This window comes from Choloepus didactylus, chromosome 5 (assembly GCF_015220235.1).
Source record: "Choloepus didactylus isolate mChoDid1 chromosome 5, mChoDid1.pri, whole genome shotgun sequence".
Lineage (NCBI taxonomy): Eukaryota > Metazoa > Chordata > Mammalia > Pilosa > Megalonychidae > Choloepus > Choloepus didactylus.
Genome location: NC_051311.1, coordinates 70,379,273 through 70,397,793, shown reverse-complemented (window position 1 = coordinate 70,397,793; position 18,521 = coordinate 70,379,273). Strand labels below are relative to the sequence as shown.

Sequence of the window (18,521 nt, the reverse complement as noted above, 5' to 3'; positions counted from 1 at the left end):
TTTAAAGAGCTTTCTTCAAACCTCATAGAGAAAGGAAAAATTACTATGAACAATGTGAATCATTCTTCAAAAGTAATCTCATAATTGTCAATACTTTAGAAGATTTATTTACAGCTCCACTCTTTTCTAAACAAGAAGTCTTAGAAATGAAGACTTTAAAAAAACCGTATTAACTTAAAAACAATCAGCTTGGGATTTGGCTTACTAAGAAACCTACAAACAGAAAATGTTATAAAAAAAATATAAGGAGGAACGCCACTGTCACGGATATATTAAAATTGCCTTAGTAGGGGAAAATGTCACTTAGGTGGTTTGTGTTGAAAGTTCATTTTAAAATAAGAGAGTTGTAACTGATACTGTATTGTTATACAATATATAAATCAGAAGCATGGCTGCTTTAGGAATTTATTAGCTCATGGTCTTGAGGTTAGGAGTAATACAAAATCAAGACTTTATGAAGGCGATGCTGTCATCCCGAAGACTGTGGCGTTCGGGGGCTGGCTACCGGCAATTCTTGTCCCTTGGCTCCTCTGTCACGTAGCAGCCTCTCCTGTCCTCTGCCTTCCCTTCTGGGTTCCTTGACCTTCAACTCCTTCCTTCCCATGGCTTTCTCTCTCTCTCTGTCTGAATTTCATTCCACTTACAAAGGACTCCAGTAATAGGATTAAGACCCATCCTGATTGAACTGAGCCACACCTTAACTGAAGTAACCTCATCAAAAGGTTCTATTTACAATGAGTTCCCACCCAGAGGAATAGATTAAGATTAAGAACATGTTTTTCTGTACTTAATCTCCAAACCACCACAAGGACCAAAGCAAGAAAAAAGACAATTCATTTCTTATCAATGGGAATTACTGCATTTAAATATATTAGTTAGGAGGCATGTAGCATACATTGGAAATGTATTTTAGCTCCAAAGAATGTCAATCTTCATTTTAGCACAACCATTACAATTATATTTCATAGTTACCCATTTGAAAAAAATTTTGTATAATAATATATATTTTTATATTTACACTATTCTCTGCAGCAGAGTGTAAGTGATCCTTTGATAGCTACAAGTAAACATTTTTTCTATGAATCTGTTTAACCATTCATTAAAATGACTCTAAAAATTGAGATATGTCACAATACATGTAGCAATATTGCACTATCTTTAAGTAAAACAGTACTAGTAAAGAAGAGAATGTGCTTACATCAACTTGAGTGCAAAACCTTCATCAAGAGGAACTGGGTCTTGAATCATTAATTACAGTTCTTGGGCAAAGATAGGGCAGGGGAAGTGCCATGTGCATACATACAGAGGCATGAAAGAGTACGGCATTTTTGGCTCCCACTCTGACTGGAACTCTAATTCAGAAAGGCCATTTGAGTACTCTGATTTACAGAAACCACCTTCTGTATTCCGTTCTCTCCGCAGAGGACCTGCAAAGGGTTCCAAGATATTTTTATGAACTCTTTCAGATTTCCCTATATGTGAAAGAACACCAATATAAGGTTGCATTATATTTAGGAATATTCTGTCTTCTGCTGATCCACATGTCAATTTTAGTGGGTGTCCCTACTGCAATGCAATTCCACAGCCCCAAAACAGGTCATGGCTGAGTGCCCAGCACATAATGTATTTATACGGTGCCAACACTGAAGACACGGCTGCTAAGTTACGTCAACAATTGTAGAATGCTCTAAATGGTGTTTGTGACCCTTTGACAGCTACATTTTACCAAAGCAAATATAAATCACCAGTGACATGAACTGAGAAGCCAAACCAATGTTGATAGTAAATATATGACAACCAAAGAATGCTTTCCCATCTTAATTGACACTAGGACATTTTTCATGTTGAAGACTACATCCTTTTGATTGAAACTAACTCTCAAATCTTTAAAAAATGGTTATGGGGTATGCACCAAATAAATACTAAATGACAATACAAACACCCAAGCCAAAAATCTTATGCAGGACTCAAGAGACAAAAGCACATTTCATGTCATAAAATCATGTTCTTTCAAGTTGTCAATAGTACTCAATCTCTCACAAACCATGGGTCCCCTCCTAGATATTCTCCAGGCTTAAAAAAACACAATGCTTAGAGAAACTTTTTAAAGAAAGTAGATAAATGAACACAGTAGTAATGAAATAAAAAAGCAAGCACACCAAGTGAAGGCTAAAAGAAAAGTTGTGAGCATATGGGAAAATGTAAAAGCAGAACATGGTTGAGTGTTCCTATATGCATTATCTCAATTAATTCATAAAATAATCCTTTGAGTAGGTATTACCTATCTCCATTTTACCAACAAGCAAAGAGATTCAAAGAGATTTAAGTAACTGGCCATGATAACTCAGTTGATCTATGGCAAAGCTGGGATTTATGCTCTTGTCTGTTTCATAATGTTTCTCTTCAAATCATGTTATCCAGATAAATATATGCTATAATCACCCTGAGTTTAACATTTCAAAATGTTGAAAAATTCTATTTCTTAATCTTCACTTCCAAAATACTGCTTTCTCTTTTTAAATGCTATGGGTTCTGGTCATTTTTTTAAAACACGAAATCATTTACCAATTCACATCGAATGTTACTCAACTAGGTTTCTTAAGATGTCTTTCCCATTATTGATGTCACCATTCTTCTTCATTCACTGGTTGTTCCAAGGATCCTAGCAAGTCCTTTACATGTGCTACCTCCACTTTTTCTTTATGGCAGTACTCTGAAGTAGTTGTTACTGTGGATGTGTCTGATGAGGCAGAACTTAACTTCCCTTACATATTCACAAAGCTAATTTGATTATTTTCTACTTGTGCTATTTGAAGATTGCTGAAATGGGACTGGTATTGGGAGAAGTCTGGAGTATGGATCTAGATTGGATTTCAATTCTCTCTCCATCAAGAAGACCTGTGAGGGTTAACAAATGTTGTCCTGATAAAAGTCAAAGGGGAGAACAACACAGCTCATGAGATAAAATCTCCATCAGAGTAGAAAGGGGTGGCTCCTACATCAATCTAGAAATGATATTTCAGGTTTCTGAGGCAGCAGATCCTTAGCCATGCTGGGGATTGTTCTGTGCTCTAGAGAGGTACTTCTGAATAAAACTAAAGAGCTATGATTTCAACCATCCAGGCTCATTTTTGTGCAGTGTGGTCATGACTGAATAGATTCTGAAAGAAGATTCAACTTTCACTGCCCCATGAGGAAGCGTTCTGGCATGGTAAAGACCTGTATGAACAGCAGTAGAGGTGTGCCACAGGAATATCTCCTGGACTACCAGACTGAACTCTAGACTGAAAGGTAGCAGCAAGTAAGAATGAAAGCATCTTTTCTGACTGTGTGGGTTAAGCAATTTGCATCAACAGAAGCAGGCAACTGGTCCAGAAGTGTCTTAATTTCTTGGCTGCTATGACAAGTACCACACAATAGGTTGGCTTAAAAACAGGAATTCATTATCATAGTTCACAGGCTAGAAGGTTTGCTTCCTCCTGGGGTTGGTGGAGTTCTGGTTGGCTGACAATCCTTAGGTTCCTTGGCTTTTCTGTAACATGGCAATGTCCTCTCTTTCTCTATTGAGTTCCACTAACTTCCAGCTGCTTCTCCTCCACTGCACATTCTCTTCATAAAGTCTCTGGCTCAACCTCATTCAATTGAGCCATATCTCAACTAAAAATGACATCTTCAAAAGGTTCTATTTGCAATGGGTTGAAACCCACAGGAATGGATTAAGAACATGTTTTTTTTTCCAGGGGTACATAATTTAATCTACCACAGGGAGAAATTAGTAGAGTTTTTCCAACCTCAGGGCTTAGTTCTGGCTCCACACATAGCATATCCTAGAGAGGTGGCCTTCAAACTTTTTCTCATGTACTTCCTAAAACAATTTTTTAAAATTCCAGACTCTCTTCAAATGTTTTTATGTTAACATCTGGAAATTTTTAACATAAAAGAGTTACAAAAGGGTATAATTTTTGATGCACTGTAAATACTGACTTTGAATGTAAATCTGTGATGTCACTCTTAAATGGATCAAATGGGCTCTAAATATGATAACAATACGATTCCACCACTATTCATTAAAAAAAAAAACACATGTAGAATTCTTCTTTAATGGAAATTTGCCATTATTCCTTTGTTCCTTGAATTTCTACTTCCATTCCATGCATCCCACAGAAACTTAGAATTTTACCCTACTGTACTATATTTTAAAGCTTGAACATGTTTTATTGATGACTGTATTATAATCAACTGTACTAAATTTATATACATATTTAATTTTTATTTCCGCTGACCATAAGTCTACAAATACTAAAATTTCTCCTGTACTGTGTTTTTATATAATTACTAGTACTCCACTGATCCAAAAGATAAATATATCATGAATTTATACTAATAAATATAAAATTTAAAAAGCTTATTGGGCCTGCATCTCAATGAAACCAATAGCACTATTTTTTCCAATTAGTTCAGGCATTCAAAGGTAAATATTACTTAATGCTAGACTGAGACATAGTTTAGGTTCAACTCTAATTCAGGGTTGTTTTCTTTCTTTCTTTCTGTTGTAAGTGCTAAGAAAATAAGAAGATGGGAGCTTTATTAAATTCATTTCTACTTAAATATCCCCAAACCATACATTTATTGATAAGCAAAAGCTATAATTCAATCATTTAGCAGTTGAAAACATGAATAAATTCTTCATCAACTTTATTGAAAGCAAAGAAGTAGAAGTCACCTAATTTGCAGAAGGATTTATTACATCACCAATCAATCAGTTTCTCAAATTGAACACCAATATTATAAATTTTCCTTTTGAATGACGCCCTGGATGTTTTTCTACTCTGGGACAAGAACCAAAGTAAGACTCAAGTTAGGTGAAATACGTGTCTTTCTTTAGTAAAGTGGGAGATGGATGACTATGAAAAGGGAGAAAGAGAAATTGCATATGTAGCAAGTTCTTTCCTAGACAAAAGAGTTTTAGAAAAGAGTACTTATGGAAGGTGAGAATTCATATATTGATTTCATTAAAACTACACTTCTGTATATGTATCCCTTAGAAAGCTGTCTTTTTCACCCATATGGTCTCATATCTCAGTTTGAAAAATGTTCCAGTCAGGGTGGCACCATCTGGAAGAGGTCGTGGAACTCCGGCCTCAAGCACGCACAAGCAAAGAACTGGCCCTTGAATGTTTGTGTGTTTTCCATGGAATTTCTGGAAAAATGGGCGCTTGGGATAGGAAAACCAAGACTGGACATCCTGCTAATCTGGGCAGGTGCTAGCTCAAGTCTCATACCTTGAGACCCAATGAGAGGTCTTTTTTTTCCACTCCCTAAATTGTAGAGAATTGACTTTTAACTAGCTCGCTGAGCACCAGCTGAGCCATATTACTGTGGCTGGTGCTAAGTGAGAACTGTGAGGCATAATATATAGCCCTTATCTTCAAGGAGCTTCCAATTTACTTAAGCAATAGGCTAGGGCAATGAAATTCAGGCAGAAAGAGAATATATGGGTTACATTTTTAGATCAGTAGCTCAGGAGAAGAGGCAAGAGGACAGCCAAAGAATTCATCATCCAGTGAGGTGATGGTGTAATGGCAGAAGTTGCTGGTAGTGAAGGGGTCTACAAGGAACCACACCAGAAAAAAGTTATATTTGGATATTTGCCATGATAGAATGACATTAGCTAACCAAGAAAGAACTACAAAGAGCATCTATATACAAGGACATTTTCCCCCCTCATCTCTTCCTCCTTCTTGCCAACTTTCTACCCAAAAGTGGTAAAAGAGTAGATGAGACGGCAAAACAAGAAGAGTGGAAATAACAGACTACAGTACCCTTTTCCCCACAATAGGTTTCTGGATCAGCTTGAAGTAAAGGAAAACATTTTGAAATGTGTAAGTTTTTATTTAAACTGGACTGAAAATTTTAATACCTAAAAATGTTAATACCTGAAAGTAACCAGAAAACTTACGGTATCTGCTGAGTACTCCTCAAGAGTATGGAAGGGATATCCTGGCGTGTATCAGAGGGTAATGGTGGGTAAGAGTTAAGTTGTTTGTTATGTATACCCTGTCAAAGTAGCCCCTTCAATAAACTGGCTATATAAATCAAATGGAATAATAATGAAAACACCCACAAAAGACTGCCCTGAAGCTGTTAAAACAGAGATGTTAAAAATCATAATTATATAAGCTTTCTCTCAACCTCCTGTCACTGCTATTTCTCAATGGAGCTCACTACTGCTCTTCAGCTAGCATCTGGAATCCTAGACCCATCTATTTTCCTTTTAGCTCAGATACCACTAATTACGTGGATCCACAGATTAGCTTCCACTAAATGAACTTAAATCCTTTACTTGAAAATAAATTCTTAATGAATATAATTTCTGTATTTGGCCAATGTTTGTTTGTCTTTTTAGGTTTCATTTTGGCCTGTACCAGCAGTATCGCTTTTAGAGAAATGTTTCTTCTAGCGAATTTATTTGTAGAAGTGGAAGAGAATTGTCATGTGTTTAAGGACAGAAATGAGGACAGACAAAAATTTGTGCAGTTTGAGTGTTTTCCTTTTGATTCATTAAAAAAGGCACACTTTTTGATAGATCATACTTAAAAAGTAGTATATTCTATCTCTAGTCTGCAAGAGTAGCTGAACAATGAATTATACTTCAAAAACTATTCTGACATTACTAAACTAAAATGAAAACTAATATGCTTTTAAAATGCATGGTTCGCTTCTCTTGGTTTATATACAGCCTGTATTTATTCTTTCTCAAGCACTTGTCCCACCACCTTGTCATTATAATTAGCTTTCCATTTATAGCTGCAATATTCTTTCAACAGTTTGACATTATTACAGCTCTGTTTCAGAATTTTAAGTTTCTAGAAACAGGTACTGCAGCCACAATTTTAATGCATTTTCATGGAGTCAGAGAATGTTTTGTCCTAACATCTGTAAATATATTTCTCTAATGATTCAAATTCTCAGTTTCTCTTATTGCATATTGCTTCTTTATTACTTCAAACGGGTAGGGACAGAGACCTATTAACCTTAAAATGCCTTCAGTCAATTAGCATCATGGAACACAGTGGGGTGGAGAGCAGAGGGCATGGCAAATACACAGCGCTACTTTCAGGTTTGTTTTAACAATCAACTTGCTTGCTTTTATTTCCTCAGCACGCAGGTCTATTGGACCCTCCATAGGGTATCATTAGCTCTTGCATATCTTTAGGAACTCAAACGATACTTACCAATTGTAGAGAATGTGTTTTAAATATCACTACATGTCAGGACATTTGTGACAACTACATGACCAGGGCGGATCCTCTCTCCTCCCCCTTTAGCTAGTATTCCTTTTATTAAATCTTCATTTCCTTTCAGGTTGTATCATTAAGGCTATAGGCTAAATATGAAATATTGCAATGTGTCGAGATTGCAACGTGCAAGGATGCTTTAGTACTCATACAAAGAGGGTAAAGCTTTTCCTAGTTCACTGACAATCTATGAAAGTGTAACTTAAAAATCCATGAATAATAGAGTTTTCTCCATAACTAAAAGTACAGTTTATCTATAATCCCTCTCCTGTATTGCAAAATAAAATAAAACAAAACTCTAACAAATAAAGATTGCCTGGTTACCACTCTTTATAAATCAAACTTATCTAAAACATCACTTTTATTAGACCCCAGGTCCTATATTCTAAGCTATGCACCAATCTCTCATGCTGTTTCTGCCTAATTGCTGGCAGGAAATCTAAACTACAGGAATGGAATTAGGCAATGGCTAGAAATCTTGGTTAAGTTTATTGGAAATAAGGACTAAATAAGGCAATTTAATTAGTACCAAACAGAAGGGTAAAATGATCTCCAACAAAGTGCAAACTGTTTAAGCAATAAAATTTAGAAAACGTGCCCGAGGCATAATTCACTACGATGATGGAGGAGATGAATCACTTTCCTGTTGTGCAGGATGAATTACAGGTGAAAGGAACTATAGAGATGAAAACCTGGACTTGGTCAGGTTTTAGAAGATACATTTTAAAAGTAGTCTGCCCCTTGGATACAATGATAAATACAAATCATTTACTTCATTTGAATTAACTCAAGTGTTCATGAGGAAACACAGAAAGGCTATTTTAGCCAAATTTCCTTTTGGTAAAGGAAATAAGCTATTTTTCTGACACTACTGGAGGTATGTCTAGTATTTTCTCTAAAACTTCCATGTATTTTAATCCATTTAAATTTTCACTTACATGCTCCATATTCTCCAAATCTCTTATATTACCAATACACTAAAAATTAAGTGAGTAGGAGATGGGAACTAAGATGGCAGCATAGAGAAGAGTGGAAGCTAAGTAGTCCCCCTGGAACAACTGAAAAAAACCAGAAACAACTAGTAAATAACCCAGAATAACTGCAGGGGGACAAATGTGACTGTCCACTCACCACAGACCAACCTGAATTGGGAGGAATGCCCGAGATCTCAGCATAAAATCTGTAAGTAAAAACTGCAGATCCAAATCGGAAGACCCCTCCCCCACAGCCCAAGCTACAAAGCCTCATGGTGCCAGAGAGAAGCTTTCTCCCAGCAAGCAAATATAGCTCAGCTGAGCTCCAACTGGGGTTTTAATTAGCGAGTGTGAACTTCTCACTAGGAGGTACGAATCCCCAACAAGTAGACAGAGGCTTTGGGTGATGACTGGCCTTGGAGAGCCGGAGGGTCACCGCAGACTAGCTCTGTTCCTTTTTTTTTTGACTCAGTGGAGAAAGCCTCAGCCATTTTCAGTTCCCAGTTCTGTGACCCAGACAAGGGTATAGCACAGGCAGAGAGAGCCATTGAAATGCTAATGACCTCCCCCTAGGGCCTCTATCTTCTCTAAGAGGAAAGGGGTGGGGCCCAGATCTACTACCTGCCTTTCATTCAGAACTTGGGGAAAAAGAGCCACACCTCCTTACACCAGTCAAGAATTACAGGATAACAGGTGCCACGTGCTGGGCAGAAAAGCACAGTGACTGGAGGCATCAGAGGGTGTACCAATTTTCTAAGACACACCCTCAGGGAAACCAGATACTGAGTATTTCTTCCTTCTGGGACCTTAGCCCTTTCTGGTCTGGGGAGGCCTGATTGGGGTAACCAAGGAAACCATGTTTAAGCAATAAAATTCAGAAAACTACAACCTATACCAAGAAAAATGAGGTTATGGCCTGGTCTGGGGTTCAAACTTGCACTTCAACTGTGATGCAGGAATTGAAACAACTAATAATAAGTCAATTCAAAAAGTTTAGGGAAGATATGGCAAAAGAGATGAACCATATAATGAAAACACTGGGTGTACATAAGGTAGAAATTGAAAATTCAAAAAACCAACTGGCAGAATCTATGGAAATGAAAGGCACAACACAAGAGATGAAAGACACACTGGAAACATACAATAGCAGATCTCAAGAGGCAGAAGAAAACACTCAGGAACTGGAGAATAAGGCACCTGAAAGCCTACACACAAAAGAACAGATAGAGAAAAGAATGGAAAAATACGAGCAACGTCTCCGGGAACTTAAAGACAAAATGAAAAGCAAGAATTTATGTGTCACTGGTGTCCCAGAAGGAGAAGAGAAGGGAAAAGGGGCAGAAGCAATAATAGAGGAAATAATCAATGAAAATTTCCCATCTCTTATGAAAGACATAAAATTACGGATCCAAGAAGTGCAGTGTACCCCAAACAGAATAGATCTGAATAGGCCTACACCAAGACACTTAATAATCAGATCAAACATCAAAGATAAAGAGAGAATCCTGAAAGCAGCAAGAGAGAAACGATCCATCACATACAAAGGAAGCTTGATAAGACTATGTGTGGATTTCTTAATAGAAATCCATGGAGGCAGGAAGGAAGTGGGGTGATATATTTAAGATACTGAAACAGAAAAACCACCAACCAAGAATCTTATATCCGGTAAAACTATCCTTCAGATATGAGGGAAAGCTTAAAATATTTTCTGACAAACAGACAATGACCGAGTTTGTCAACAAGAAACCTGCTCTACAGGAAACACTAAAGGAAGCACTGCAAACAGAAAGGAAAAGACAGGAGTGAGAGGTCTGGAAAACAATTTTGGGAGATAGTAGCACAACAATGTAAGTACACTGAACAAAGATGACTGTAAATATGGTTGAAAGAGGAAGGCTGGGATTATGTGGGACACCAGAACAAAAGACAAACGATAAAGACTGGGACTGTGTTAACTCAGGGAAACCTAGGATGCTCAATGATTGTAATAAAAGGTACAAATATGTTTTTACATGAGGTAGAACAAATGCATGTCAACATTGCAACGTGTTAAAAATAGGGTGGGATTGGGGGGAAAATACAATCAATGAAAACTAGAGGCAAGAATTAACAGAAACATTGTATTAGGCTTCCTTTAATGTAACAAAAGCAATACACCAAAGCTAAATACATATGGGGGGGGTCGGGAATAGGGGAAGGGTATGGGACTCCTGGCATTGGTGATGTTGTCTGACTCTTTATTCTACTTTAGGCTAATGCTATCTTTCCTTTTGTCACCTTCTAGCTATCAAGTTTTTTTGTTTGTTTGTTTTTCTCTCTTTCTCTTGCCTTTTTCTTTTGGCTCTCTGCCTTCTCTGACTTTCCTCTGTCTTTGTGGAAGAAATGTCCTTATATAGAGAGTGGCCATGGTGCTCAATACATAAATATATGACTCTACAGGGAACCAATGATTGTTTACTTAGGACGGAATGTATAGTGTTTGAACAAAACCATCTTAAAAGAAATGGGTTGATGAAGAAATCTTGAGGGCACTATATTGAGTGAAATAAGACAGACACATAAAGGCAAATATTGCAGGGTCTCACTGATATGAACTAATTATAATATGTAAACTCATAGACATGAAATATAAGTTACCAGGATATAGAACAAGGCTAAAGAATGGGGAGCAGTTGCTTATTATGAGCAGAATGTTCAACTAGGGTGAACTTAAATAACTAGAAATGGACAGGGGTTATGGTAGCATGTAATGAGAATAATTAACAGTGCTAAAAGGTGTGTGAAAGTGGTGGAAAGGGTAAGCTCAGAGTCATGTATGTCACCAGAAGGAAAGTTGGAGGTTAAAAGATGGGAATGTATAAAACGGTGAATCTTGTGGTAGACAATGTCCGTGATTACCTACACAAATATTAGAAATCTTTCTCACAAACTAGAACAAATGTGTATCACTATAACTAGAGGTCTTTAATAGAGAGGCATATAGGGAAAAAATATATACCTATTGCAAACTATATACTACAGTTAGTAGTATTTTAACATTGTTTCATCAACAATAATAAATGTACTATACCAAAATTATGAATCAATAATGGAGGGGGGGGTGTGGTTAGGGGTATGGGAGGATGTGAGTTTCCTCTTTTTTTGTCTTTGTTTCTTTCCTGGAGTAGTGAAAATGTTCTAAAAATTGAAAAAAAAAATTGTTGATGCATGCACAGCTGTATGGTGGTACCATGGGCAAATGATTGTATACTTTGGATCTTTGGATAGTTGTAAGGTATCTGAACAATCTCAATTAAAAAAAAAAAGAAATAGGTGAGGTTATTTAAACTGAGGAATAGAAGACTTGGGGTGTTTTGGAGATGGACTAGAGACTGAGAAGGGAAAACAAGACAGAATTTATAACTTAAATTTTCCAATGTATATGAAATGTTATTCTAATATATGAAAAGTACTTTTTTTTGGCGTGGCTTTTTCACTCAGCATAATTATTTTGAGATTCATCCTTGCTCTTGTGTGTTATCAGTAATGCCTTTTGTTGCTGAATAGTATTCCATTGTATGGATATACCACAATTTGTTTATGTATTCACCTGTTGATGGATGTTTGGGTTGTCTCCAATTTGGGGATATTACAAATAAAGCTGCTAGCAAGATTCAAAAAAAAAAATTAAATGAGTAACATCTCATGAAAAAGTTTACCACCTGTGAAAAAAGTAGTGTTAAAACAATATACTTGGATAAAAGTTCATTCATTTCATTGATCAAATATTTATGTATCAACTAAGTTCACAATTTTGTAGAAATTATACCAATTGAAAAAGGCCATACACAAAAGATTATATATTGTATGAAACCATTTATATGAAATGTCAATTAAAGTAAAACTACAGAGATAGAAAGCCGATTAGTGGTTGCCTAGGGCTGGCAGTGGGAGCAGGAATAAACCACAATGATCATGAAGGAACCTTTTGGTGCAATGGAAGTGGTAAAAAAAAAAAAAAAAGCTGTGAGGACAGCTGCATAATCGTATAAATATGATAAAAATCATCTTATACACTTACAATGGATGAATTTTATGGTGTGTACACTGTATCTCTTTAAAGCTACTAAAAAAGATTATGTTATTAAATAACACAGCACTGAGATTCTCAGCACAATTGCACTCCCTCAAGATCTCATGGACTAACACAGGAGATTAAATAAACTTTGATATGTGCCTCTGTTTGGACTGAATCGCACCCCCCCAAAAAGAGATGTTAAAGTCCTCACCCCTGGTCCCATGAATGTGAAATTATTTGTAAATAGGATCTTAGAAGATAATATTAGTTACAATGAAGCCAAACAAGATGAGGGTGGGCCCTAATCTAATATGATTGCAGTTCTCATAAGGAAAGGAAATTTAGACATTGGCAGTAAGAAAGACACATGGCAGGTGATGAGGCAGAGATTGAAACCTGGCCCTGCTGATACCTTGAGTTCAGACTTCTCGCCTCCAGGACCATAAGACAATAAATTTCTGTTGTTTAAATTAATTAGTCTGTTGTACTGTAACCGCAGCCCTGGTAAACTAAGACAGTTCCATAAAAGAGCTTCCCAACAAGTGGGTGGTGAGTGGTGGCATATTGGGGTGCCTCCGCTGAGTTTCAGGAGTGCCAAGACATCAATTCCCTCAGGCACTGGAGTGGCATGGCAGGAATGGAGCTTGTATTTTCCTGTAGCCGAGATGTTTCTTCCATTGACCCCACTTGATATACAGACATCACATTTCACTGAATTAAAGGCATCTTGAATAAAAATGAAGACAGAACATACCAATGCTTAAGGGATTCAGCGAAAGCAGTGGTTAGATGGAAATTTATAGCTATAGATACCCAAATTAAAAAAAAAAATAAGATATCAAATCAACCTAAGCTTCTACCTTAAGGCACTAGAAAAAGAAAAGCAAACTAGACCTAAAGCAAACAGAAGGAGGGCAAAAGGAATATTAACATGGAAACTAAGGAAATAAAAAACAGAAAAACACTAGAGAAAATCAATGAAACCAAAAGTAGAATTTTGGAGAGTACCAACAAAAGTGACAGAACTTTAGCTAAACTGGCCAAGAAAAAAAGAAAGAAGACTCAAGTGACAAGAATCAGAAATGAAAGATGGGATATCACTACTAACCTTACAGAAATAAAAAAATTATAAAGGAACACTATGAAAAATTGCGTGTCCATAAATTAGATATCTTAGATGAAATAAATTCCTAGAAAGACACAAAGTACTGAACTGAGTCAAGACAAGAAGAGGGAATATTTCTCAAGTCATTCTATGAGGCCAGTATAACCCTGATACCAAAACCAGACAAAGAAATTACACAAAAAAATGAAATTACAGGCCAATACCTTTTCTGAATATAATTGCAAACATCCTTAACAAAGTGTTAGCAAACGACATGCAGTAACATGTAAAAAGAATTATACAGCCTGGCCAAGTGGGAGTTCGTTTAACATCTGAAAATCAATTTATGTAATATACCAGTCAATAAAATAAAATAAAAAATTGACAGGGTCATCTCAATGGACACAGAAAAAGGCATTCAATAAAATCTAACATATGTTCATGATAAAAACACTCAACAAACTGGGAATAGAAGGGCATTTCCTCAACCTGGTAAAGGGCATCTACAAAAACCCCAAAGTAACATCATACTTAAGATGAAAGACTGGATGCTTTCTCTGTGGTATCAGCAAGAAGACAAGGATGTCCTCTCTTGTCACTTCTATTCAACATTGGTCTTGGAGGTGCTAGACACAGAAATTAGGCAAGAAAAAGAAATAAAAGGCATCCAGATTGAAAAAGGACAAGGAAAACTCTCTATTCACTGATGGCATGATGTTATATTGAACAAACCCAAGGAATCCACTAAAAACTATTAGAACAAGTCTGGCAAGGTTGCAAGATACAAGATAAACAAAAATCAATTGTAGTTCTATGTACCTGCAATGAACAATTTGAAAATGAAAGTCAGGAAAGAATTCCATTTATAATAGCAAGAAAAGAAGATAATACTTAGGAATAAAATCAACAAAAGGAGTGCAAAACTTACACTCCGAAAACTAAAAAATACTGTTAAAAGAAATTAAAAATCTAAATAAATGGAAAAACTCTGTGTTCATGGACTAGAGGATTTAATACTGTTGGATGCCAACACTCCTCAAACTGATCCACAGATTCAATGCAACCTCTATTCACGGTTGGTTTCTCTGTAGAAATTGACCAGGGGACCCAGAACATCCAAAACAATCTTGAAAAAGAAGAATAATGATAGATAATACATGCTTCCCAACTTCAAAACTTACTACAAAGTAGCAATAAACAGGTAAAAAGTAAAACAGTAAAAAGATAGTGTACTACTGGCATAAGGACCAACATTTAGATCAATGGATTAGAATTGAGAGTCCAGAAATTAACCCTACGTCTATGATTAATTGCTTTCTGACAAGAGTGTCAAAGACCATTCGGTGAAATCTGCTGGGGCAATTGGATAGCACATGTAAAAGAATGAAGTTGGACCTTTCCTGACACCATACACAAAAATTAACTCCAAAAGACCTAGATGTAAGAGCTAAAACTATGAAACCCTTAGAAGAAAACATAGGGATAAATCTTCATGCATTCTTAGATATGACGCCAAAAGCACAAGCAAGAAAAGAAAAAATAAGAAAAATTGGATTTCATCAAAATTAAAAACTTTTATGCTTCAGAAACCACTATCAAGAAGGTAAAAAGATAACCTGTGGAATGGGAGAAAATATTTGCAAATCATATATCTGATAAGGGACTTGTACCTAGACTACATAAAGAATTCTTACAATGCAATAATATAAAAACAAACAACCCAATTAAAAAATAGGCAACAGATATAGTCTCCAAAGAAGATGTACAGATGGCTAATAAGCACATGAAAAGATGCTCTATAATACTAGTTGTTAGAGAAATATAAACCAAAACCACAATGAGATGCCACTTCACATCTAGTCTATGTCTATAATCAAAAAGTTGGGTAAGTGTTGACAAAGATGTGAAGAAGATTGAACTGTCATACAATGTACAATGGTGTAAGCACTCTGGAAACAGACTAGCAGTTCCTCAAAAAGTTAAACCCAGCAATTCTACTCCTAGGTACATACCCAAGAGAAATGAAAACATATGTCCACACAAAAAATTGTAAACACATGTTGATGGCAGCATTATTCATAATACCCAGAAGGTGGAAACAACTCAGATGTCCATCAACTTATGAATAAAGAAAATGTGGTACATCTATTATCTGGCCATAAAAAGGAATTAAGTATTGACACATGCTACATCAGGGATGAATCTTGAAAACATTATGCTAGGTGAAAGAATCTAATCACAATAGACCATATAGCATGATTCCATTTATATGAAATGTCCCAAATAGGCAAAACTATAGTGATTTCCTAGGACTGGGGGATGAAGGGATTGGGGATGACAGCTAAAGGACTTTCTTTATGAGGTGATGAAATTTTTAAAAAATTTAATCTGGTGATGGTTTTACGACTCTGTGAATATACTAAAAACCCTGCCCAATTTAAATGGGTGAATTTTATGGTATGTGAATTATATCTCAGTAAATTTGTTACCCCAAAAAATAAAACAGAAGCAATAGGCTGAAACTTCCTCCCCCCATCTAACCATTGGCTTCTGTGGTCTCTATTTTTCTTAACTTGCTCTCTCTTGAATATGCCCTCACCCTCCTGTATAAATATACCACTAACATCAACTTCTGATTTATGTAATTATTTTAAGTTTATTCATTTGATAATATCTATTATTTAATGTCTATGGATACCTGTGATAGGTCAGCATGTACCTCCCCCAAAATATCAACTATTGCTTCCAAAGGTGAATTTCATATCAAGTGTATAGCAATTTTTCATTTCCATTTATGTGTTTCAAAAGAAGGTAAGACTGCTTTGCTTTGCTTGTATTGCCTGAATGTGTGTTATTTTCCTGATTCTTGGTGACTGTGGAAGCAAACACATAAAAGCAATCAGCAATTGAAAATATAAGATTTTTCAAATATATCTGATTGATGTTCATTTCTTATTTCTCCGATGTATTCTATTAATTCTCTCAGGTCAAGAACAGTATCACTCATTCCCTCTCTCTGCAGTTACTTCCAGTCACACTGCCTCTCACTTTCTACTGGAGCATTTTACCAGCATACAAACATTTCCAATACAGCCCATCTTTCAAACAAACAAACCAAACCAAACCTCTCTCTAGACTCCATGTGCCCCGCCAGAAATGGCCCCATTGTCCTGCTCCCTCTCATAGAGGAACCTCTTAAAAGAACTGTTTACCCTCATTGTGCCACTTTCATCACACTCTAACTCACCTCTATTTGCCTGCAGGAATAAATATTCCATCCTCAATATGCTCTGTGACTAAGTCATAAAATAATTTCAAACAATAAATTAATAAATTCTGATTGAGTGCCTTCTAGGTACTTGGTTATAAGCATAAATAGGAGAAGATATCCATCCTTTTCTCAAGGGGGAGACACAACACAAAATAAGCAAATGAGAAACACGTCAGTCTACAAATTAAAAGTGATGTGATAAAAAGTATCTACTTTAGATTGGATTATCTAAAGGGAAGATTTGCTCTGAGGATTGATGTTTTGGGGATTATTGTGGGTATGGGATTGAGAAAAATCAAGACCAAACTTCTCACCCTGCCTTACGAAGCTTTACAGTTCTGCCCCTGAGCAGCCTCTCTCCACCTCTGTGACCTCATCTTGTCCCTCTCTTCCTGGGTCCACTTCTATTCAGCCATCCTGGATTGCACGTAGTTCCTTATCGCTGCACTTGCTTTCCCACTGACTGAATTCTTTTCCCCTCTTATTCTGTATAGCTGGATCCTTGGCAGTGAAAATCTCAACGCTTATTGCACTTAACCCTCTCGGTCCCATTATTGTAGCCCCCTGGACTGTGCCTGCCCTAAAGAAAATGACAGTGTCTTGTTCATCTATCCTCTGCTCCTAACCAGTACCTACTTGAGCTCGCAACAGAGGCTTCCCAAATGAACAGGCCACATACTTGATGCTGTGGTAAGGCAAAAAACCTAAGACCTGTGAGATATTTTGAATAAAGCTTAAATGGTAGAAAAAGATGCTTTTAAGGGGGTTCAGCTGAAGGCCAGGCAAGCTTCATTTGAATTCCCCAGGCCAGCCTGGTTTTTTCTACCAGAGACTGAGGTTTCCCAACTTTGAATCAGTTGAAGGTAAACTTTTCCAAAATAAATAAACTCATTCCCAGAATTGAAACATAAAAATGCCAGCAAAACAGCTTTATTATTTTGATTACTGTGTTGTGGTCATTAACTGGCTCTCTAACTACAGCCTACTCACTAAAGCATTCTGTGTCATGATGCAGAATTGTGGCATCTACTCTACGTCATCACAGAACAAAAATATATGAGACCCAGAATGGGTAACAATTACAATTGAAACGGACCATACACTATCTTGGAAATAATACTTTGTGATGATAACACAAGCTTTTCTTAGATATTACTTCTAAACGTCTTGTTGCCTAATAATGAACTTCACATCTGCATGCTGGACTTGCTGTTTGACTACAACAGGGATTCTGCTATGGTTCTAATTATAACATCATTATCCAGAAAGGCATACACTGACACAGCTGAGACAAAGCTAGCCAAACAGTAATTGAAGAATGTAAAACTATACAATTCCACATATATGCAAAACATGTTTCCTTGGGAGTAAAAAAAAATTTTTTTTTTTCCGTTGGCTTACTGTGGTCTTGAAGCTTCAGCCTGGTCCGTTTGCAGTTTTTCTCCTCCTTCCACTTCCATTGTACAGTAAACAATTCGATTGGGAGCAACTGACTTCAAACCTTGCACTTCCATTATGACAATCTGAAGATAAAATGATTTTAAAAATATGTAAACATTGTGAATACAGTTTACACCTCTGAATTATATATTTGAATGAAGTTAAGAGTTTGAAATTTTAGGCTGTATAGATGCTATCAGAATAAAAAACTAAACAAAATAAACATAGGACTGTAAACGCAGTGAACCTTAATGTAAACTATGGTCTATAGTTAGTAGTATAATTCAAGGAGTATTGTTTAATCAATTGCAACAAAGTTATCACACTAACGCAAAGTGTTAATAGGGAAAACTGTGTGTGTGTAGGTGGCTGGTAT

General features: G+C 36.4%; 1 protein-coding gene across 8 annotated transcripts in view; it reads right to left on the bottom strand.

The window, feature by feature from the left end:
• The window catches only part of CADPS2 (calcium dependent secretion activator 2), a 647,872-nt gene that overhangs the window by 342,860 nt on the left and 286,491 nt on the right, over window positions 1-18,521 (bottom strand). For all 8 annotated transcript variants that reach the window (XM_037836276.1, XM_037836275.1, XM_037836277.1 and 5 more), the window contains exon 6: window positions 18,107-18,228. In XM_037836276.1, coding sequence (XP_037692204.1) covers window positions 18,107-18,228 — 122 coding nt within the window. The remainder of the gene's footprint in view (window positions 1-18,106; window positions 18,229-18,521) is intronic.